This window comes from Elaeis guineensis, chromosome 13 (genome assembly GCF_000442705.2).
Source record: "Elaeis guineensis isolate ETL-2024a chromosome 13, EG11, whole genome shotgun sequence".
NCBI lineage: Eukaryota > Viridiplantae > Streptophyta > Magnoliopsida > Arecales > Arecaceae > Elaeis > Elaeis guineensis.
This window is the reverse complement of record NC_026005.2, coordinates 24781886-24807525: the sequence shown is the minus strand read 5'-3', so window position 1 is coordinate 24807525 and position 25640 is coordinate 24781886. Positions and strand designations below refer to the sequence as shown.

General features: G+C 38.5%; 1 protein-coding gene across 2 annotated transcripts in view; it reads left to right on the top strand.

Moving 5' to 3' along the window:
- The window catches only part of LOC105056215 (protein RST1), a 72780-nt gene that overhangs the window by 35385 nt on the left and 11755 nt on the right, over positions 1–25640 (top strand). For both annotated transcript variants that reach the window (XM_010938325.4, XM_029267882.2), the window contains exons 10-18: positions 616–747; positions 827–908; positions 2095–2167; positions 4062–4230; positions 4414–4544; positions 4637–4728; positions 5022–5110; positions 5220–5435; positions 11957–12034. In XM_010938325.4, coding sequence (XP_010936627.1) covers positions 616–747; positions 827–908; positions 2095–2167; positions 4062–4230; positions 4414–4544; positions 4637–4728; positions 5022–5110; positions 5220–5435; positions 11957–12034 — 1062 coding nt within the window. The remainder of the gene's footprint in view (positions 1–615; positions 748–826; positions 909–2094; positions 2168–4061; positions 4231–4413; positions 4545–4636; positions 4729–5021; positions 5111–5219; positions 5436–11956; positions 12035–25640) is intronic.

Genomic DNA, 25640 nt, shown 5'->3' with positions numbered 1-25640 from the left:
ATGACTGCTTATAACTATTATGACTCATCTGTCATATTCATATTCCATTGTTTTGCAGTATGCCACTTAATGTGACTCACTCAAAGAAATCATCTGTCTGCTCTCTATACAAACAAATTATTGTTCAATGTGGACCATCTTTGACTAATAACCAGTCTATATGGCTACCTGTGGATGAGAATTAGTTTGTGTCATTATATTTTCTCAAATTCTTCATCCTTTGTTTGTACATGATGAGTTGGTTAAGATATTTTTGCTTTTATGCACACCTAAAAATTCAATTGAAAAGTTGGGCGATTTATTTGAACTATGTAAAATATTTAGATCCATGCCAACATATTGGCATGATAGTTTATACCTGATTGTAGAGTATGAGAAACTGAAAAGAGATGACAGACTTATGTATTTATCCTTTAGTTGTAAACTGAAGGGTTGAATTTTTCATGCCCACTCACACAAGCTTTTCATTAGCTTTTCTCTATGATATACTAATAATGCATTTTGTGTACGTTAACCACTAAATTGGTGAATTTTTCATTAGATAGAAAATACCTGCTTAACTTTTTTGTGACATCCAGTTCTTTGCTAATGGTCCCCCCACCTCCTCTCAAATAGGGAGTCTTGGATCCTGAAGCATTTTCTGTTTTTATCGCTGAGAGAGAAATTTGTATTAGTGTTGCTGCTTCAATACGCGATGTTTGTAGGCACAATCCTGATAGGGGTGTTGACCTTATACTATCTGTGTCGGTATGAATCTTAAAACTTTTTCCATGCTTGTTTGGCTACACTTTTATAAAACTTTATCTATATTCTTCTATATTAACAGTCATGTATCGAGAGCAGAGATCCCATTGTGCAAGCTTTTGGTCTTGAAAGCCTTGCCCATCTTTGCGAGGCAGATGTAGTTGGTAATACTTCTTTACTTGTATGACAACCATCTTGTTTCAAAGATCAGCAATTTAGCTTCTTTTTTCCCCCTAAGTTAGTAATGTTTTGTATTTTAGAGTCATCATATTATTACTATGTTGTAATGTTTTGTATTTTAGAGTCATCATATTATTACTATGTCGTACAAGTATACTCTTATACAATGTCAGTTATTTAGTTGGGGTTGGGGGATAAGGGAAAGAGAGATGCTTCTAATCTGTCTTTAATTCAGGCTGAACCCCTCTGTTTCATGTCATATATATGGTTGACGCTAGTGAAAGGCTTGATGATCTGGTGGGCTTTGTAGTCTGTGATTCACCACTTTAAAATGTTGGCTTACCCTAGTGGGGTGCAAAACCATTACACCGGGGCCTAACAATTCAAAACCCATCACATATCAACTGAGAACACTATGACATAATTCAAACATGATTTCATCAAGTCAATTTTCAACATCCTATATTTCGAGATGCTAACGTTTCACATTTCAGAGTTGCTAGTTAGCAACTCTCGCATTTAATGACTAAGCATGGCCATGGAAGTAAAGGCAGTCGATAAAAGGGATGAGTTTAGGTGTCTAACAGACATCATGGTTTGCCTCTCTAGGAAGTGTCACTAGCTTTACATAGGTGTCTGGAAGATATGTTCTATAAATCCCTGTCACATGTATATTTTGTAGAAATCTAACTTAAAATAATTCTGTATAAATCTCTTTCTCCTGCAAGTGTTTACCATCTAGTATCTACTAAAAGGGGTATTGCTAGTGAAAATTGAGACAGATTAGAATACAACCTAATAAATCGGAAGTCGTAGATAAAGGGCTTCAATTTTTACTCGGATTCGACACTTGCTAATTTTTCCTTGTTACATGAGTAATCTCTTATGTGCTTGCTTCTTATGGATCTCAATTAAGATGAAAAGGTGCCAAGATTGGAAACATGAGTTCTTTTTATTATATTTCCCTAGCTATTATTACTTAAATGACTTACCAGGTGCTGATTCTGTTATACATGATTTATGTTAATCGTATTTGTGAACTGCTTCCATTGCTCAATTATTTCAGAAAAGCTTTATCTAAGTCCTCTACTGTTTCCCTTATCAGTAGATTGTTACATGTGTGGTCATGCTAGTAAAGTGTACTACTCATGCAATCTATCTTCTTAGCAGATTTTTACACAGCCTGGAATGTTATTTCGAAGCATATGCTTGATCATTCTGTTGATCCTATTGTTGCACACGGGTAAGTAGACCCCCACTAAGTTATCCTTTTCTTTGGAGGGGATTGAGTGGCTCAAGTATTCTATAATTCTTTAACTCAATTTGCCTTGCTCTATTCTGTAGCTATCTTTTAGGAAGCACACAACATGGTTCAACAAGATTACTAATAAGCAAGATGCTTATATAATGACATTTTGCATGCATCTTCTTGATCATCAACGATCGTTTCATTGTCTGTTCCAAAAATTTTGAAGTTAAGCAAATAAACTGTTACAAGAGTTCTGTCAGTTTCTTGTGTCATCTAAATGGTTTCATTTTGACTTGTTTGTCATCAACTATAGGATAACTCTCATGTATTTCTCTTTGGATGTTGTTTGGGAAATCCAGCAAGATTGGGCTGGATTTCTTGCTGTAGATTCGGAAGCCCATTTGGATAGGGCCCATATCAACCTAACAGCCTCCCAACTCCAATCCTGCAGGAGGGAAAAGATGATTTTCATGGGTTCTTTTTTTTTTTTTCCTTGCAGGTCAATGGGCCTATAGGCTGGGATTTAGGCTAAGATTTGGTAGGCCTTTAGGAGACTTGCGGGCTGGGCAGGCCAATAGGCCCAATTTCATCAGGAATACCCAAATATGCCCTTAAAAATTCTCTCTTACAATCCTTAATTTTTTAGTCAAACACCTTTTTATAATCTGAAGCTGAAATAGAGGCCATTTGTGGCTCTTGCTGTGCATGCCTCAATTGGCTTATTCTATCATTGTCTAATGGTTCAATTGTGTAGCCTTTATTCTATGTGCATGCTCCAACATTACATTTTAAATAACAGTGATGGAATTTTTTTTGGAATGTTGAGTCTAAATGACTAACCAATAATCATACTATGATTTAGAGAGCTTGTTGTCATTTTGTTAAGTTGTTTTATTTGATGACTAGAACATAACAATTAATTTCTTAAAGGTATCCATTTGTTATTAAAAAACAAAGACTGATAGCTGTCATTTAGGTTCAAAGTCAGATCTCCTACATGTCATATTGTTTGAATTTAAGTGCATTAAATCAACATTCTTCTATCCATGCAAATTTGTGAGTTGATTGCAACAAATGACAAAATCCTGAAGGTGCATACTACAATTGATCTGAAATAAAGAAGAAAAAGCGAAGAATGAAGAAAGTAAATAAACAGAAGGGAGTAAAAGATGTAGAAACTAGAAAATGCAACTCCATGTTTCTCTATATTATTACAATGACCACCAGGAGATCAAAATGCCCCTTGGACTAGGTAATAATTATTCTATTTGTGTGGCCTGGCTTATGCCTTGTCACAGACCATTCTTTGACCACTCCTGTATACTTCAAGCAAGCAAACATTTTTGACTGAAATGAAATTATTGTCAAAATAATCTCTTGAGCACATGGCAGTCGGAAATGAATATGAAAAAACCAATGGTGCTTAGGTTAGTGGCAATGGAAATAATTGAATAAATAATCAGTGAAATAACTAGAGGCCAGACAATACTGGATAAAAGCATACTGAATAATATTGCTTCAACACCGCAAATAACATAATTAAATGTTGGTAAACTAACTGGCTTTATTTCATTTTTAGGGGGTTGGGTCCATGATTCCTTTTTGCCCTTTTTCCTCTCTATGACCACATTAATGCATGCTCTTTCACATATCATCACTGATCTTCCAGGGGAGTTTGGAGTTATCAATAGCTCATACTATTAAAGGATTACCTAAAGCATTCATTGTGTTGCTATGTAAGTTCATCATTACAAGTAAACAATGCTGGCATCTCTTTCATTTATTTCCAGATAAAAACTGTTAATCTTAGCAATCTTTTCGGCAAAGGTTCTCTTTTCCACATATTTGCCATTGCTTATGTTATTTGTTCTCCCAAACCATTGTGCAGTTTGTGTACCTTGTTAAGATGGGGTGCGATGGATGCAGAAGCTTACCCTGAAGCTGCAAAGACTGTTGTGCATATTTTGTGGGAAGTTGGAACATCCAGGAGCCATAGTTTGGAATCGTTATGGGTGAAAGCACGGGTTGCTGCCTTTAAGTCCTTGTCCCATTATGAGGTGAGGCTTTTGTCCATTGTGGCTCCATGACTCACTCCTCCCACACATATTCTAGCATAAAATTTTCTTTTTGATACATTTTGATCCTTTTATCTGGTTGATTTCTTAAAGTATCTGTATTCCTTCATTTTTATCTCAAATGATTCATCTCTCATTTCTTCATGTAAATAAAAAAATTCTCAGGTTGCACAAATTCAGGACAAGATTTCTGATTTTAAGAGAAGAAATTTTCAGTGTCTCATTTCTGAAGATAATGTGGAAGTACTCAAGGCCATGGAGGAATTCCAAGTCAAGATCATCAAATTTGAACACATGTCAACATCATTTTTGTTAATTTAACATTTATCATCTTATTATTTGAAAAATGATCGATGTGCACTTACTAAGATTTGCACGTTGACTACAGAACTCGACGTAGATTATATAAGGAGAAAAGAGTCATGGTGCATAAGGTTGAAAAACTATTGGATGCCTTTCCTCAGGCTATGTTTTCTCCAGGTATCAAGAAATACTGGTTGTTAATTCTAGACAAATGGTGTTTAAGCACCATGCCACATACTTGGGTCGGCGTTGCTTCAGTTTGGTACAGGCTGAACCGCCGGTTCGGGTTAATTTGGCATTCCTTGAAATTTTCATTTTATTGATCTGAATACAATCTCTTTCTTAGTGTGATTCTTATGTCTTGTGAATGTTTATTGCTTTTAGCATTTGTGACTTTTATGTTTGTTACATATTTATATCTGAATCACTACCTTTTTGAAGCCAAAGTTGATTTAAGAACCTTTATGCAGGGGAACGAAAACATGTTGAGTTACCTGGTGCTGCTTTGCTATCTCTTGTTTTCACTCCTAAGGATCTCATTGGTAATGAGACATCAAAGGTGAGGCTTCTATACTATTGCCTAGTGGTTGATGATGCTTTCAGTTCTTTAAGATTTGAAAATTATGCTATTGAACTTTTTTGTTCCTGTAAATGTGGTTTACCTATAGGATTTTCGCAAACTACATTCTGTATATGAAAAGACACTGCTGGAAATAGCCGAGTCCCTTCATACATCAAGAAATATATTGTTTGCACTTCTTGCACTGCAATCATGGAAGCCTTTCATTCACCATTGGATGAGGGCAGTGGTTATACTTACTGATGCTAAAACTTCTTCTGATGCATTGGATAAAAGTTCAAGGGCTGCCAGCAATATCTTCAAGGTTCATTCCTTCACTTTTATATGACCGCTGCATATCTTGTTTGTTATCACTTCATCTTTTTGTATGGTGCTGCAGTGTAACTTTAGGCCTTCTTCACAGAAATGCATTTTATAGGAATTTAAGGCATTGATATATTATATTATACCAACTCGAGTATAGCTTGGTTACCAGAATCTAAAAACTTACCTCAGAGCATGGTTGGTGGAAATCATCCCGAACCGCTTGGTTTAAGGAGTGCCGTATCGTACTAGTGGCCAATTGGTTTCGCATTCGAAATGAAACATCGGCGAGGTGGAGGGGAGGGAGAAGGAAAGAGAGGAAAAGAGAGAGGGAGGGCAAGAGAAGGAGAGGGAGGGACCATCGGAGGGCCGTTGAGCCGACTGGAGTGTCGGCGAGGATGGGGGAGGGAGAAGGAAAGAGAGGAGAAGAGAGAGAGAGGGGGGAGCGAAGGAGAGGGGAGAGGGAGACTCTCTCTCTCTCCCTCTCCCTTTTCTCTCTTTTCCTCCTTTTCCTTCTTCCTCTGCCTTGCACTGTCGGTTGGAGCCCAGTACGGAATGGTATAGAGGCATACTGAACCGTACCGCTGGTCGATCGATCGGGGCGCCAGTACTAGTAATAGCAAACCTTGCTTTAGAGCAATTGAAAATTAGTTAAGAACTGAGAAAACAATGTTTGATTTCAAAAAAAAAAAAAATGCTAGAACTAAGGTGGTACAGCCTATAGCTTGGGATGTGTCAATTGTTAAATAGAGGGGTCAAAGTTGCTGGGCATAGTTGTAATATAGCTCTATTTGTCTTGTAAAAAGGTTTACATGCTTACTTGAAATTATATCCCCATGAAAACTCATCTTAAAGGGCTAGTATATGCCTAGAGATCAAGATGTCATTAGAAAAGAAATCACAAGTAAATTCACATACGGAGTGTGCAAATTTATTTACAAGAAAGGAGTCAAAAAGGGTAAAGCAAGGTTTTAAATATTGTTGGATGGGGCCAATCCGGTCCGTTTCTTGACCTGTCCTAATCCGATGCTTAGATGGTGCCCCTTCTTGGCCCTCAAATGGTAGGACACTCCACTGTCCCATCAAGATTTAAAACTTGGTTAAAACACTCCAGGTGCATGAGCAATTTACATGCATGCAGCATGTTGCCCCACAAATATTAGAGGGAAGCTAGGGAGCCATGCCTACGTTCCCACTCTCCACTCTCCATACACTAGCTGACCCCTAAAACTGGTTTCCATTTAATATAATTTAGGCTTCAACAGATACCCCTCCAATGTGCCCACTCTCCAACTAAGTCTTGGCCTCCCTTCTTCTAAGAACTAGCCTAAGACAAACCAATATTAGATGGATATAGAAATATGTTTTGGCCACATTTTGGGTTGACTAATTTTATAAGGGAAAAAAAATGTAGTACACGGCCAAATAACAAATTATATATTTGTATCTATTTTGCAATAATATATGTAAAAAAATATTGGAGGATCATAAAGTACCATAGCTAGTGTTTGTTTAATGGTGTTATGTATAGAAAAGGTGTATGCTATATACAAGTATATACAGTTTCTATGTCGTTTTTGTGTAGTCATTCTATGCAAAAATGCACTTTAGAGTCTAATGATTTTAGGTTCATCCTGACTAGTTTGCTTCATGGTGCCACTTGGTAACTGTACAACCTTAGGTATTTGGGTCATGGCCTTGTCAAAAGAAATAGGAACATGAGGTTGAAAAGAAGTGAAGGCAGGGGCAGGCGGCCTTCCTACCTTGTGTCTCAAGGCCCTTAACATTGCACTGACGCCATTGCCTCATCAATTCATCAATTTGTTGCTTCCATTCTCATTTTTTTTTTTAATGTTCGGACATGTTGAACTTTTTTTTCATTATTGTCTTTCACCTCGTATTTTATGATGGCAATTTGCAATCATTGTTTTGGAGAATTCTACTCTTTTGTCAGAGAAACTATTGCCAACTAACTTTAGGACATGGTTTTGGAAGCATCTGATGGATGCCTGCTGAAGGAAAGATGCTGACATGGATTTGTTGAGACAAAGATAACAGGGAATCACTTTTCTGTGATATAAGCAACACTGGATTTGAAACCTTTATGTAAACTTTTATGCCAATTAGTGCCAATGATGAGACTTTGAGAGAAACCAATGGCAGATTGGAAACCTTGTCCCATGTGAAACTTACAGTTTATTCACGTGAATCATTCTACTTCATGTAACTGTCATGTGAGTTCAAGATGGATCTGCCAATCTGGGGTATACCATAAACATGAATTTCTTCTGAGCTTGTGTATGTGGTGTACAGGGTGTTATAGGACTTTTGTAGCATACAAATTTTTTGGAGTTTGGGGCTTTTGGGTCATGTAAGCCCAGATCGATGGGGGACATAATTGGGGGAAATAAGCTCAATGCATCTGAATCTTGCCTAATAGACCTTAGGACTATCATACAGGGGGCCCTCCATGCCAAGTGCCTTAGGTTGGTTTTGGTGAAGAAGTGCAGAAAATATGACTTTTTGCTGATCTCATCTTGTAGGTTAGCATTTCATGTCTTAAATTGACAATTGTGGCTGCTGTTTTCTTGGTTTGAGAGTTCAGCAGCTTTTATCGACAATTTACAGGCTCAAGCATTTTTTTCTTTACAATAACACAAATAACAATTTGCCGAAACAATCTACCAAAGTATTTAGCCAAAAAACAATTTAAAGTTCTGTAATGCAGAACTAGTTCCAGTGATTAGAAATATCTTATTCATGCTTCACAAAGATCTAATAAGAGGTGTATAGTGTACAATTAAATTGAATTTCTAATGAAACAGTATCACTCCCTTTGCTTGTGCTTTATTCCAAAAGTTACAACTCAAGCTTGAGTTTATGGTTGCTAGTGCTTGAATTGATGTCTCCAAATCAGTAATCGCCAAATCGACCCGAACCAGGCAATTTGTTTTATGTTAAACCAATCCAACACCAAGTCAGAATGGTTCAACGGGTCAAGTTGGTTCGGTTATAAATCCCCTCCTGTTTGAAGGTTTGAGAGCTTGATGTCTCTCTCATTCGCCTCACTGCCAGGTGCTGTCTCTGCAACACCTCTCCCCGCCCCCTCTCTCTCTCATTCTTTTGTTGTGAGAGACAAAAAATGGTCGATTTATGGCCCATTAGAATATAGCCATTTCTCATTGTTCTCTTCCTCTCTGAAGGCAAGAAAGGAGTGAAGAAAACCCTAGATTTGATCTCCTCTGATCGAGTATTGAAGAAAAAAGCCACTCTATTCATAGTTTGATTTGAGCTGAGATTGATTTGAGGCTCCTAGTGGAAGAGATTGTTGTGTTTGACATTGCAGTTTGCCCGAATATTGAGATCAAAACAAGAACATTGTTTTGATTGATTTGTTTTCTTTGCCATTTTGGAAGATGGTTGTCGAGTATTGCTGGGAGATTCGATTCTTGATGTTATGGGAGGTTGATCAGGGTTAGGTTGGTTTACTTTGAGAAAGGTGGTGATTTGGATGTGGGTTTGTTTTGATCCTATGGGCCTCTCCCTCCCCCTCCCTCTCCCTCTCCCTCTCCCTCCTTCCTTCTTGTTCCTTCTCCCTCTCCCTATGTTGGTACATCCTGATGTGGCATGGTGCAGACCTATACTGTGCCGAACTGATTGTCGGCCAGTACGAGCCCCAGTATTGGTTTGCCAAATCTTGCTCCAACCCTTGCAGAACCTAGTAGTTTTGCTTAATGTTGTCATTTGGTTATGATCCCAGTTTTATAGCCATGCTCCCATCATTGAGTATATTTGTGTAAGTCAGCTTTTTGGACCTCATGGAAGTGTCTAGGCATGCTAGCAAAATAGTATTGGCCAAATACTTATTGCTCCTTAATTCCTTCTAGGTAGATTTTTATGTAATAAATTCCCTGAATTTTTGGGGCTTAACATCGTCTAAAAATGAAAATCATATCATTTTACATGTTAAAAAGATAGTTAGTGGATACAGATATTCAAAAACACTATGTAGTAAGTTGAGAGAGTTAAATAAAAGCTAAGGTATTTTTGAGATTTTCTTTTATTAATTTGGAGGACTCTTTTGCTATTCTTCTTCGAGCTTTTCCAAGTTTCTGTATGTTATAATACAAATGAAGGGACGAAATGCATTTCTTGGGTAATCCCCCTTATTGAAGCATGCCAATTTTTTGTGACCTATGAATGTTGAAAAATTTTGGAAATAATTTTTTTTGTATTCATTTTATGCAAGGTATACTGAACCGGTACCGCCGGCCGGCGGTATGGTTCGGTACGGTTTTGTACCGTATTGAACCGAGGAAGGCAAGCGGACCCAAACTGGAAGAAAAAAAGAGAGAAAGAGAGAAAGAGAGAAATAGAGAGAGAGAAAGAGGAAGAAAGAAAAAGAGGGAGGGGAAGGAGCCAGTGGGGCCGCCGGACGGCCTCCGGCTGGCCGTCGTGGTCGCCAGAGGGTGCAGTCCACGCGCGCGGTGCCGTGGGTAAGAAACAGGGGCGTTGCCCCTGTTTCTCAAATTTTTTAAAAAAATCTAGTTTTAAGTGAAGCCAGCAAATAGTTTGCCGGCTTCACGATTTTTGTATTTTTTTTTTAAAATCTCTTAATTCGGCAACTAGGTTGCCGACTTCATAAGTTTAAAACAAAAAAAAAATCGAAACAGATGGTCGTTTGTTTCGAAAAAGAAGAAAGGGGCGGAGCCGTGGAGGGGCTCCTCCGCGGCTCCGTCCGCTCGACCGCCCTCAGGCCGTCGGCGTCGGCTCGCTGGCCATCGGGGGCCTCGTGATGGAGGCGCCGTCTGTCTGATAGGTCCCTCGCTCTCCTCCGAGCGCTTTCTCTCTTTTTCTCGCTCTCTTGAAAGCCCCATCGGACGATACGGGGCTCGGAAGCCCTCCAACGGTCGCAGCCGGCCACCGCCGGCTCCCACCTCCCTCCCTCTCCTCCTCTCTCTCTTTCTCACTCTCTTTTTTTTCCTTCCGTACCGTCCGTGTACCGAATTTACCGGTCGAATCGTGCTGGTTCTCTGTCGGTCCGGTACGATACGGGGTGTACCGGCCGGTTCGGCATGGTATGGAAAACTTTGATTTTACGTATGCATCTTGGTCAAATTCCAACTTGGCTTTGACATCCTAAACAGTTTGAATCATTTCTTTCCTACTCTATTTGCGGAGCCTTATTTTTTTTCCTCCCTAAACAGACTTCCCAATTTTTACCCCAATACCTAACCTTTCCAATTTCAATTGTCTCTCAATTTCTCTTCTATTAAGTAACATCTGTCGGCATATTACCTTTAGTGATACACTTTTTGGCTTTAATCCTCTTCATCTTCATATTCTGTAGATTACCAAGCTTTACTTCCTTAGCACAGCCATAACTAGGGTCTGAAAATTCTAGGGCAAACAATTTGCCTACTTTTTTCCTGTATGTACAATGATAGCTGTGTGTTTTTGCATTTTGCTACAAACCACTAATTTATAATACCATGTTTTGGTTCGTCATTTCTTTATTTATTCATGAAGTTCTCTATATTTAGTTAAGTTCTCAATATGGTTTATACCAAGGTCTGCCGGACCATGTGTTGGGGCTCATACTGGTTAGCAACTGATTTGGTATGGTATGGATTATATTGTGCCATGCTGGGGCATGTCGGAACACGGAGAAGGAGAGGGATGGAGGGAGGGAAAACACTAACCTTAGGAGAACCTAGGGTGGGGGGAGAAGAAGGGAGAAAGAGGACAGGGAGGGGGGAGAGGGAGAGAGAATGAGAGAGGTGTATTTGGAGCTTCGAAGCTCCATCCATGGAGGAACTAGGGGGTGAGGTATCGTGGAGCCTTCAAGGGGTTCTGCGGATTCAATGAAACATGATAGAAGTAGGGGGAGGGAGGGGGAGAGATAGAGATTGGTTGAACAGTTGAAGGCTCGAAGCTTTCAAAGGGGTCATCAAGGGGGGGGTGTGGGGGCTCGGGATTTATTTAAGGGACTGAACCATCTCGATCGCCTGGCCTGAACCGTCTCAGTTTTCTTGATCGATTCGGTTTGGCCGAACTGCTCGATTTAAGATGGTTCGGCTAACCCTGATTTATATACACTGCAGTAATACAGGTTTCATTCCACATGAATTAGATAATTCAGGTCCAAAAACCATGTTTTCCCTCTGTATGATAATTTTTTGTTCCTTGTGTTATGCACAGACACCAATGTTTGTTTCTCTTCATATGTAATTACTAGAGGAAGAAACGCTATGTCCATAGTAGGAGAAAAGGTTTTGGCTGGTGATTACATTTTTCTTTGCAAGGGCATGCCACTATTGTGACATAATTTTTACAAGCAGATCTCATGTTCTTGCTGTGAAATTTATTGCTAGTATTTCTGTTTTATCTTGTATGCTATTATGCTTATCCTTGTTTCAGGTTAAGTAAATTGCTTGGATTTTCTAGTTTTAGGTATTGTACAGATTCCTGAATATCTCATAGAAGTATTTGCAAGCTAATTATACATATGTTCCTGTGTAGACAATGTGTAAAGTTGCTGCAGAATCTACTCCTCGAGTTGCAGTAAACATGGCCTTTGCTATTGGTGCACTATGCATGGTAAGATCGCATTATGATATGTCTTACTGATCAGTTTCATATTTTGTTATGATCGAAATGGTGGTAGAAAATTAAATCTGCTTGATTATTAAATCCATAAGCAAAGTCATACAAACAATGGCAAGCTAAATTGCCCTCAAAATGTGGAATATTATAGCCTCCAAATACCATTTTGTATCACTTACATACTCCCAATGTGACATAATTTTGCTGACAATAGGCGATTTGGCTTATATTGATGTTATTCTTAAATGGCCATTGCAGTGGAGTAAAGAACTCATTTGACTTCTTTATATGGCTCCCAGGTGATAATGTATGCTACTCAAATGACCTTTCAACATCATGTGCTAGGTGGCATGTGCTATGTTTAGTACTTATTCTGGTTGACCAGATACCATTGAATGAGCTGCCTTTATTTCTGTTAGATCAGATTTTTGCATCTCCATGGATCTTGGGGACCATTTTGAACAGCCCAGTTACAGCTTATTTTAATTTCCAGAATCTGATATAACTTGAAAATTTGTCCTTGTGGGAGAAGAATAAGAAGCCTTGAGTTCCACATTTGATAAAAGAATAGCACATTTTGGTATCTTATTAAATGTTTCCAGTGATCTTTAATCCAACCAACAAGAGAATGAAAAGTAACGAGTCATATCTTCATGTCTAGATGACTGTCAGAAGGAATGAATCTCTGACTATGAGGACTGTTTCCCAAAAAGATGATAGAGACTTTACGGGAGATGAAAGAAATAAGAGGGTAAAGGAAAGAGATCTACATTAGCCAAAAAAAGTGCAATGCCCCATTGAGCATTCAAATTTTAAATAACAGTTGTTTAATGCTCCACAAAACTGCTTATGCAATGATACCATTTCAATGGCTATAAATCGTATTCAAATCCTAACTTTAAAGAAAAAGGATTTCGTAAAACCTAATCCCAGAAAATTACATCATCTTGATAGGCAAGCTGTGTCATAAGCATCTTCCAAACCACAAACTCTTTTCATTTAGAACCTATGAAGTCTGAAGCGACCATACCCCTGAAGACATTTTCATGATTCCATTTTAGATTTTTCAAAAAAAGCCAAATGATATCTAATAAAAACAATAAATACTATATGAAATTGATCATTTTATATTTTTGGGTATAAGTTCTTTGTGTTTTATTATCCTTAACATGCTATCCTTTTGTTCAATTTGACCTGTAGGCATTCAAAACTTCCTTAACCTTGGTAAGACCCAAGTTACCTTCTACGCTCTCACTAAACCTTGTTTTGGGAGATCCTCATGGTACAAGGAACCATTGATTTCTTGCTTGAACTTGTTTCACAAGTCATATGCTTCTAAGCCTTTTGAGTTTTGAGATCATCCATGACACGAGACATAATTCTTCCTTTGTAACCAATAATTGCTGCATGTCTAGAAAAACTATCTATGAGAAGAGAGAATGAGAGAGAGAGAGAGGTAGGGAGAGATGTTTCGTTTTTTGTTATTTTGGAACAAATAATGCATATTCTTTAGGCATGCTATGTTGATGTTCCGAGTGAAGTTTGTCCTAGTCACCCAAGCCAGTGGTATTCTAACAACAATGAATGGCATCAAAAAGATTTTTAAAGAGATATAATCTTACATTCCCCACTTGGCTTTATAGTATAATTTATTTGCTTTAATTTGACTAATGCTCATGAACTGATTTCACCCAGTGAGCTAGTAAGATACTTAGATACATATTTGAATTGTAATGAAAAATAATGGCTAAGCATTACTATCTGAAGTCAATTGTCATTTATTTTTGACAATAACATGATAAAACACTACAGTATTAGAAAAATATCAGCAGTAACGTCAACATGAATTTAATGCTGGTTGGCACTGTATGACATGACATAAAAAACATACAATGCTAGTGCCTTGCTGACATGTGGCATGGGCATGGAATGACATGTTATAGTTCTATGCTAGTGCCAAGCCATCATGCCATTGACACGTGATGCTTCATTATTTGAATGTCACTGCATAAAGTATTCCAAAAGTTCATTGTTGCATCATCAAACAAATAAGCCTTTTCTTATTTAGGGCCTTTTTGAGATCATTGCCGGTTTTCAATTTTTGGTTTTCATTTTTGAAAGCACAGCAAGCAGGGCTGGAAACTTCTTGATTACCATTTTGCTTTTTGATTTTCTAAAAACACATTCAAAAACTTCTAAAAAAAGTGAAAGCTCTTAGGACTGTCTTTTACCTTTTTTTTAAAAAACAAAAACTGTCTATGACCAACACCGCCGTCGCTGCCACCACCCCCATTGGCCTTATGCCACCACCTGTTGCCATCTGCCAGCCACTTATTGCCACCAACATTGAGCACTGCTAACAGCCGTTGTTACTGCTCGCTGGCCAACTAGCCACATCACTGCCACAACTTTAGTGGTGTTAAATGTATGTTCTAGAAATCAATTATTGGCTGACACATTTTTATTCTATAACATATATTTGTACTTAAACTATTGATTTAATCAATAAAGGGTAAGTTTTCATTTTTCATTCAAGTGTTATATGTCCTTGAATCGTTCTTGAAATTGATGTTATGATACATATTCTCAAGTATTGAGAATTAGAGGCATGTATGATCGATTGCTAAATTGCTTCCAGTCATAGGATAGTCATAAGGGATGGTGATCCATCCAGATAGACCGACGCACAGTTTACTTTTTTTGGGATATATGAATCTCTAGTTTACAGTGTAGAGATACTGAGCGAAAAGTGTGGATAATTGTTAGAGAACAACTTGTATTGAGCGTGACCATACGAGAGATCATATGAATTTCTATTCGATCGTTAGTGATTATCTCGATGCTGTAGTTGTGTGACTGATTTTTGACCTGCGGTGTCACAATTGCTCACAATAAGACTGCTGTAGTTTGACTATACATAAATATTGACTCGATCATATATTTTTGTAGTGGATGTTGGCGTCAGTTGATTGAGCTGTGCGAGCAATGTGTGCATCTATATGAGATCTATCGATTTTGATAAAGAGGAGTAGTCCTATGAGATTTGAGAAGCTGAGTCCATAAGTCTATGACCATAGCAGTGTAATTAATGGAAAGGAGTTTTCATTTGAAATCATTATTGGACTTGAACTAATTACATCTATTATATGATTGATGATGATGTTTGATGATTTATCTATGATTTGTCATCTAGTCGGGACTCACGATAGAGAGACTGTATCTTACATTAACTACACCTAGAGGTTCTATTTCGGTTCTACTGGATTGCCGCTACATATTGCTAGATGTCACTAGTGGATTGTGAGGGTTCAATAGGATCGTTTTGGATCAATGATCTTTGTCGAGTTAGAGTGAAATTATTCTGATCCACTGAAAGGGGTTTCAGTGATACCTATGATAGAAATCATGGTATGTCTCACTACCAGACAGAATTGAATCTATGGGGTCACATATAAAGGGAGAAGATCTGGATTGATTAATAATTGGGCTTATGAAATACCAATTTATATGGATTTAGAGAAATTCTATTGGGTTCATGTTAACCTTGCCAGTACCTGGGTGAATCCAATTTCTCTTGTAGTTGGTTTGCTTATATGATAAGCATTAACCAATTCTTATACTTGATTTGAACCTAATTGAATTTGATTCAATAAGATCCAATGGTTGGATGTTTAATTTATGGCTTGGATTAAATCAAGAAAGAGTTTCTTGATTTTATTCATAAAGAACCCTTGAAATGAATTTATGAAATTATATGGGCTGATTGGAGACTTTTTATTAAGTCCCATATGATGGGACGCCTAGCATTGGGTGTGAGTGTGGGTGAGTTATGGGTGGTGCTTCATTTATTTGGTCCAAATATATTTAAGCTAGGATTTCTAATATGATTAGAAGGGATCCTAATTTGATTAGGACACTCTTATATTGTTTATATAAAAGACCCTAGCCTTACTCTAATTTTCTCACTTCTTTGCTGCCACTTTTACTGTGCCTATCACCTCCCCTCTCCTTCCTCTCTCTAGCCCACACCCTCTCTCTTTTTTGGCGTCCCCTTGTTGGAGCTTTTAGAGAGGTGGGCGGCAACATTGTTTTGGTGTCAATTGGTTGGCGCCAAGTTGTTTGATTTCATCTTCTTCTTTTCAAGTTGTTGGGAGTTAGTTACAACTACTTCTTGATTGTTGTTCTTCGTGATTAGTTGAGGAATCAAGAAAGATTCTTGATTTCTTCAAGAATCAAGAAAGAAAGATCAAAAGGATTCACAATAGGCTTGGTTCAAGCCTATTCAAGCTTTTGGTTTAGGCAAGCAAGATTAAAAGGAGCCTATCCAGATCAGCCCTGTGGATACCCGTAGAGGCAGGACGCTTATACTACTAATTCAGAACCTGTTCAATCTCAGATCCAGAGATTGAATTGGATTCAACCTCAATTACAGGTTTGAAGTAAAAGGAAAATGATTCAGGTATGTGAACTGATTACAGCTTTCATTCATTCATCCTAAAATCAATTTATGTTAATTTCAGTATATGAACTAGATCCATGGGTGCTTTTATATGATGAATGCATGCTTAGATTAAAAGTATTTTAATCTGATTTTTTCGCTACATTTTGGATTTAGAAAAATTTTGAAATCCACATGCGCTTGCACATGTAGAAAATTCAACAGTGGTATCAGAGCCACATGTTCATATGTATGAAAATAGTATAAAAATTTTGAAAATTATTTTCAAAATTTTGATTTTAGTTTATACATGAGATGTATATGTTTATGTTCAGATCTGAAAAGTATTTTAGATCTGAATTTTATTCATATATGCGATATATGAAAGCATGCATATGTTAGAAATTAAATTTTTGTGATATAATTTTTTCGTATATGCAATATATGATAGTATGTTTAGATCTAAAATTGATTTCTGAAAAATCTGAAATTTTTTAAGTATATGATATATGATTGCATACATATTCTGAAAGTGTTTCGAGAATCAAAAATTTATTTTTATACAATGAATTTACATCTGAAATTTATTTCAATGATCTGAAATTAGTGTGTGCATGAATTGTTGGACATGGGTAGTTTTGCATTAGGTCAATGAATTGCATCTTAAGTTACAATTAGATCATATTGGGTTAAAATCGATATAGCTATTGATCAAACTGAGTCAAGTGTTGATTTGGGTTATATCAATTGAACTTATGATTTTACAAGTATTGTAGATTGAATTGATGAAACCCCATATATAGAATCGAGTCAACCTAAGGACCTAATCCAGCTTTATGGCTTGAATCTGATTCACCTAAGTTGACTAATTGAAACCAACAAGCCATTTGGTGTCTAAGACAAGTCTCGATTGGTAGTTTTTAATTGGGAGGCTACTGACCTAGACAATTTTGCCTACAGCGAGTTAATGACATACCCTCCCGCCGATCTCACTTATCTGGTCAATTGGATGATTGGGTTTATTAGTTGCTAAGGCGTTTTGGTTTAGCCCATGCCAATTAGATCGGTCATGTGATGACTGGTTAGATGAAACCTAACCTAAACCTTCCTAATTAATATTAAGCCTTATGGTCTTCCACCATTATAGAAGTACGGGTGTGGTACTGGCATTGACTGTTCTCGACTGGTTATAGTGGTTCAGTTGTATTGGAAACACGCAACCACTCTACTAGTAAAAAATTGTTTCAGGGTGAAGATGGGGTTAGGCCCAATATGTGTTATCTGAGGGACTCAATGACGGCTTCACACCTGTTTGTGAACGATGCATCAGGCTTAGTTAAGAAGTGGGGCAATATGTGTTATCTGAGCTCTCATGATTTAGAGACCAAGTCACTGCAATATGCTTAGAGAAGCATTTGGGCAAAGAGTTGCCTATGCATCGGTGTGTGTCACCAATAATTGTTAGGTGAGGTGCATGGCATCGGTGAGACCGTAGCACCCACTAGAAGCCTTGCATTGATCATATCGGATTTTCGCTTTCCACTCAAGGAGTGTCGAAATTCAAAAAAATAATGGGAGTCTATTTACATCTAAAAGTTTCTAGAGTAAATATAAATTTTAAGTACAAATGTCTAACTAGAATCTCTACACTCGCAGATAAACAATATCGACCTCTAATCCACTAGCTCGTATTTTTGAAACCAACCGACTGATCGGTATAAATTATAAAGACTAACTCAGAAATCTCAGGATAGTCCTGACATACGAAAAGATTGGGTATTTACTCGATCAGAATGTCTCAGCCTTATCAGCTCGTCCTATGATAGAGCAAAGAGCTGCTCTGGATAAGTGGACGGATGATGACCTTAGAGTGAAGTGCTATGTACTGGCTTCCATGTCAAACGAGTTGCAGAGCCAGCATAAGTACATGCTTATTGTCCGTGCTATGATCACTCACCTGCAAGAGTTGTATGGTGAGCAGAGCCGGATCGCATGCTTCGAATTGTCCAAGCAGTTGTTCAATATGAAGATGTGCGACGGACAGTCAGTCCACGATCATTGTATGACAATGATCAAGAATTTTGAGAAGCTTGAGATGTTCGAGCTTAATATGCAAAGAGAATTAAAGGTCGATTTGATCCTCCAATCTCTGATCAATTTGTTTGGACAGTTTATCATAAATTACCATATAAACAAATTGGACTGCTGAGGGTACCTTGAAAAGTTCAAGGGACTGTTCTTGCTGTTGAGCGGGCACCTTCCAAAAGAAAGTCTCAAGGAAAGAAGCAGAAAAATGTTATGGAGAAAGGAAAGTGTTTCTACTGCAACTCCGATGGCCATTGGAGGAGAAACTATCTGTCTTATCTGAAGAACCTAAAGATGAAAAAGGATGATCGACCTTCTGAAGGTATGTTCATAATAGAAATAAATTGATTATGAAATAAATTATTTTTTAATTTAATAAAAATTTTTGTTCTCTTTATTTATGAAATAAATTGATTACATCTAATCTTTTGATTGACAGTCTTTATCACTTAAGAGTTATCAACGGGCCGGGTCCAATCTCGAGATGTGCGGATTTTATCCGACGGGTCCAGATCTGGTACTAGTATTAGACCTGTTTACCAGGACCCAAATCCAGACCCGATAAACCATAATGTAAATGGGTAGGGTCTGGATATTTAATACCCAGACCCGATAGACTCGGGATCCGATAATATAATATAATATATATATTAAAAATATTTAATATCCCATTCGAGATCTTCTTTCTGTCTCTCAGTCTCCCTCTCTCTGTCTCTCAGTCTCCTCGAGGACCCCGACGGTGCCTCTCTCCGCCGCGAGATCCGTTTGTCGACGGTCGGACCCCGACACCAACGTCGGTCCTCGACTCTCTCCTCCAGCTCCTCGCTTCTGATCCGCTCAAACTCGCCCCTCACCATCGGCAATGAGGTCATGGCCACTGTCGACCGCAACCTCATCACCCACCTCATCGTTGCATGCACTCCCTCTCCGCTGCCTTGGCCGAGGCCGGTTTCCCTAAGATCCGCATCTCCACCCCCCACTCTCGGCATCCTCTCCGCCTTCGAGCCCCCATCCTTCGGCCGCTTCCATCAGGGCTACGACCGTGCCGTCTTCGCCCCTATGCTCGATTTTCACTGCGAGGCCAAGACCCCCTTCGTCGTGAACACATGCTCACTAACGGTCGGACCCCGACACCAAAGCTGTGGACGGAGGAGATCCGGACCGCCTCTCCCCCACGAGATCTACACCCCCTGTCTTTGCCTCGCATCGTCTCCGCCGCTATTCGGACCGCCTCTCCCCCTCCACTGCTACCTTTTGTGGCTCCGCCGCTCCGCCACTCTGTGCACCCTCCCTCTGCCTCGCATCGTCTCTACCGCCATCTGGGCCGCCTGTGACGAGGAGTTTCGGGTCTCGAAATCGGGTCCAGATATTCGGGATCCCTTAGGATCCGGGTCCGGTACTTCAAGGCCAGACCCGTCGGGTATTCGGATTCGGATCCGGTACCAGTAACTAAGATCGGGTCCGAATCTGGTATCCATGTTCCGACCTGAACTCGACCCGTTGATAGGTTGATTATCACTTGCATGCTGATGCTAATGTGAATTTAAATGAGTAAGTAGTGAGTGCCGTAGGCCAAAAGAGATCTAAAGATGAGTTTAATCATAAGTACTTGTGGCACCATAGATTTGGTCATATTAGAGAGGACAGGATAAACAAACTGAAAAAGAATGGGATCTTTGACTTAAATCTAAGTCGATTCCAGCCTGTGAATCATGCCTTCGAGAAAAAATGGTTAGGTTACTCTTTGTGGGAAAGGAGAAAGGGCTACTAAGTTACTAGCCCTGGTACACACCGATATGTGTGGTCCATTTCATGTGCAAGTCAGGGGTAGTTATAGCTACTTCATTACCTTTATTGATGATCTGTCATGGTATAGGTATGTGTTTCTTATGAAACACAAGTTTGAAGTTTTTGAAAGGTTCAGAGAATTCAGGCAAGAGGTAGAGAAGCAAACAGGTAAACCCATCAAAGTCCTACGATCTGATCGAGAAGGAGAATACCTGAGTGCTAAATTTTTGGGATATCTTAAGGAGAATGGCATTGTCTCTCAATAGACTTTTCCCAGCATGTTTCAACTCAACGGGGTATCCGAAATGAGAAATAGGACCCTATTAGATATGGTCCGATCCATGATGAACTTCACTGATTTATCCATATATTTTTTGGGACATGCCTTATCGCGATGCATATTTTAAATAGGATTCTTTCTAAGTCTGTTCCTACCACACCATACAAGATATAGCATGGTAAGAAGTCGAGTCTGAGTTATCTTAAGACTTGGGGATGTCCAGCCTATGTTAAAAAATAGAAAGCTGATAAGTTAGAGGATAGATCAGTTGTAGCTCAATTTATAGGGTATCCCAAAGAATCCATTGGGTACTACTTTTACTTTCTACATGATCATAATGTGATTATGAGTCGCAATACCACGTTCCTAGAAAAATAATTTATCCAGGACGGTGGTAGTGGGAGGTTAATTGAGCTTGACGAGAATGTCTCTGAAGAGTGACGAGCTATAGATCCTCAAAAATCTGTCAATGATGAGCCAGTAGTTAATGTTCCACTTCCACCTTGTAGATCAGATAAAATCTCCCATCTCCCGAAAGATACATGAGTATACTGAAAGAGGATGTAGAGGAAGCATTGCTTGTGGGAGATGGGGGTCATGGGGATGATCCTAGTACTTTTGACGAGGCGATGTCTGACATCGATTTCGAAAAATGGTCAGATACAATGAAGTTAGAAATTGGCTTAATGCACTTAAACCAGGTATGTTCTTAGTGGATCCACGTGAGGGAATTGTTCTCATTGGATGTAAATGGATCTATAAAAAGAAAATAGATGTTGATGGTAAGATAGAGACCTATAAGGCAAGGCTGGTGGCAAAGGATTATAGTTAGCGTGAAAGCATTGACTATCATAGCACTTTTTTATTTGTAGCTATGCTGAAATACATCCATACATTGCTTGCTGTTGTACTTACTATGATTATGAAATTTGACAGATGGATGTGAAAATTGCTTTCCTAAATAGATATCTTGAGAAAGATATCTATATGGAGCAGCCTCTGGATTTCACGTCCGGTGATAGTGATCATCGAGTCTGCAAGCTGCAAAGGTCCATCTATGGACTAAAGCAGGCTTCTCGAAGCTGGAATCTTCGTTTCGATGATGTGATCAAATCGTTTGGTTTCATCAAAAACAAAGAGGAACCTTATATTTATAAATGGATTAGTGGAAGCGTGCTTGTCTTTCTCGTATTGTACATCGATGACATCCTCTTTATTGGGAATGATATTTCCATGCTAACTTCGGTCAAGACTTGGTTGTCTAAGAAATTCTCCATAAAAGATTTAGGGGAAGTGTTCTATATCCTTGGGATAAAAGTCTATAGTGATAGATCTAAAAGGATGCTTGGCCTATCACAAAAGCTGTACATAGAAAAGGTGTTGAAGCGGTTCAGCATGAAAAATTTTAAAAGAAGTTTGCTAACCCTTAGGTATGGTATTCGACTCTCCAAGATGATGTGTCCTAACACTTCTGAGGAGATCGAGCGCATGAGTAGAATCCCTTATACTTCGACGATTGGAAGCCTCATGTATGCCATGTTATGTATTTGACCTGATATTGTCTTTGTTGTGAGTATCATGAGCAGGTATCAATCGAATCCAGACTAGGAGCACTAGATAGCTGTGAAGAACATCTTTAAGTACTTACGAAGGATTAAGAATTTGTTCTTGATCTTTGGAGGAGCATCTAAATTGCAGATTGAGGGTTATATAGATTTGGACTTCATATCGGATCCTGATGATAGAAAATCTACATCGGGGTATATATTTGTATGCAATGGTGGTGCAGTCAGGTGGAAGTGTTCCAAGCAGAGCATCATCGCAGATTCGATCATAGAGGCTGAATATGTCGCTGTTTTGGATGCTGTAAAAGAAGGCTTCTGGTTCAAAAAGTTTGCCGTGGAACTTAGTGTAATGACATTGGATACCATACCACTGTACTGCGACAACAATGGAGCCATAGCACTTGCTAAGGAGTCTCGATCTCATAAAAAATCAAAGCACATTGAACGGCAGTTTCATATCATATACGACTACCTTGAGAAGTAATATGTCGAGGTGCGAAGAGTAGATTCTATGGATAACGTGACAGACTTGCTGACAAAGCAGTTGAGTTAGCTCATAATGGAAGTCCACTTTTAGAAGATGGTGCTTAGATTAATGGCCAATTGGCTTTAGTTCAAGTGGAAGATTGTTAGATGTATGTTCTAAAAGTCAATTATTGGCTGACACATATTTTTTCTATGACACATAATTGTACTTAAACTATTGATTTAATCAATAAAGGATAAGTTTTCATTTTTCATTCAAGTATTATGTGTCTTTGAATCGTCCTTAGAATTGATGTTACGATACATATTCTCAAATATTGAGAATTAGAGGCATGTATGATCGATTCCTAAATTGCTTCCAGTCATAGGATAGTCATAAGGGACGATGATCCATTCAGATAGATCGACATACATCCTTTGGGATAGATAAGTTTCTAGTCTATAGTGCAGAGACACTGAGCGAAAAGTGCGGATAATTGTTAGAGAACAACTTGTACTGAGCGTGACCATACGAGAGATCATATGGATTTCTATTCGATCGTCAGTGATTATCTTAATGCTATAGTTGTGTAACTGGTCCTTTGACCTGTGGTGTCACAATTGCTCACAGTAAGACTGCTGTAGTTTAACTACACATAAATATTAACTCGATCATGAATTTTTGCAGTGGATGTTGGCTTCAGTTGGTTGAGCTGTGCGAGTAACGTGTGCATCTATATGGAATCTATCGATCTTGATAGAGAGTGGTCCTATGAGATTTGAGAAGCTGAGTCCACAAGCCTATGGCCATAGTGGTGTGATTAATGGAAAGGAGTTTTCATTTGAAATCACTATTGGACTTGAGCTAATCATATTTATTATATGACTGATGATGAGGTTTGACGATTTATCCATGACCTGTCATCTAGTTGGGACTCACGATAGAGGGACTGTATCATACATTAACTACACCTAGAGGTTCTATTTCGGTTCTATTGGGTTGCCACTACATATTGCTAGACGTCACTGGTGGATTGTGAGATCTTGGATTAATGATTCTTGTCGAGTTAGTGGAATTATTCTTATCCACTGAAAAGGATTTCGGTGATACCTATGATAGAGATCATGGTATGTCTTACCACTAGACAGAATTGAACCTATGGGGTCACACATAAAGGGAGAAAATCTGGATTGGTTAATAATTGGGCTTATGAAGTACCAATTTATATCGATTTAGAGAAATCCTATTGGGTTCATATTAACTTTGCTAGCACTTGGGTGAATTCAATTCCTCTTGTAGTTGATTTGCTTATATGATAAGCATTAACCAATTTCTATACTTGATTTGAACCTAATTGAATTTGATTCAATAAGATCCAATGATTGGATGTTTAATTTATGTCTTGGATTAAATCAAGAAAGAGTTTCTTGATTTTATTCATTAAGATCCCTTGAAGTGAATTTATGAAACCATGTGGGCTGATTTGAGATTTTTTATTGGATCTCATATGATGGGATGCCTAGCATTGGGTGTGAGTGTGGGTGAGTTATGAATGGCGTCCCATTTATTTGGTTCAAGTATATTTAAGCTAGGACTTCTAATATGATTAGGAAGGGGGATCCTAATTTGATTAAGACACCTTTATGTTGTCTATATAAAGGACCCTAGCCTTATTCCTCTAATTATCTCACTTCCTCCCTTGCCGCCACCTTTACTGTGCCCATCACCTCCCCTCTCCTTCCTCTCTCTAGCCCATGCCCTCTCTCTCTCTTGGCATCCCCTTATTGGAGCTTTTAGAGAGGTGGGCGGCAACATTGTTTTGGTGTCAATTGGTTGGCATCAAGTTGTTGTTTGGTTTCATCTTCTTTCTCTCAAATTATTGGGAGTTAGTTACAACCACTTCTTAGTTGTTGTTCTTCTTGATTAGTGGAGGGATCAAGAAAGGTTCTTGGTTTCTTCAAGAATTAAGAAAGAAAGATTAAAAGTGTTCACAATTTCAAGCCTATTCAGACTTTTGGTTCAGGCAAGCAGGATTAAGAGGAGCCTATCCGAGTCGGCCCTGTGGATATCCGTAGAGGTAGGATGCTTGTGCTGCTTATTCAGAACCTATTCAGCTCCAAATCCAGGGATTGAATTGGATTCAATCCTAGTTATAGGTTTAAAGCAAAGGAAAAGCGATTCAGGTATGTGAACTGATTACATGCTTTCATTCAATCATCCTAAAAATAGTTTATGTTAATTTCAATATATGAATTAGATCTATAGGTGCTTTCATATGATGAATGCATGCTTAGATTAAAAGTATTTTAATCTGATTTTTTCACTGCATTTTGGATTTAGAGAAGTTTTGAAATCCACATGCACTAACACTTGTAGAAAATCCAACAAGTGGTTGCCAAACAAGTTTCGGGTTGTCTTCAAAAAAGAGAAGCTGGTTTTGGTTTTCTTGAAAATTAAAAACTGAAAATTGGAAGTGGTGCCAAATGGAGCCTTAATTATGCATTCTTGCATATGTGAAAAGAGAGGGTTTTGGTTTGACTTATGGATATTGGACTCAGATATGTACGATCCTTCCAATATTGTTCGGCTTTTTGTTGAGGCCTAACAAGTACACCCTGGCAAGTGTGGAGCTGTCAGCACACAAGGCACTACTCCAAAGGGTCACAGGTGCAATTACTTACCAATGGACCTAGTTAACTTCAGCTTGAGAGAAAGTTGATTAACTGCAATTCTGTGTGTAGGGTTCAAGACCAATAGCTACTGGTTCATAATATGTGGTGAGCATTGAGATTGAAAATTCACATCATTGAACATAATCATGACACCTCGCATGCCGCAAAAGCAAAAAATCTTACTGTTTGGAGGTTTACCACCAAAGCATTTAGTGGAACAAAAATACGTGGTTTTCCATCTATTGCATATGAATTGTGTCTTTGCCCAGCCATGAGAGATTGGCTTTTATTGTATTGCGTTGAATG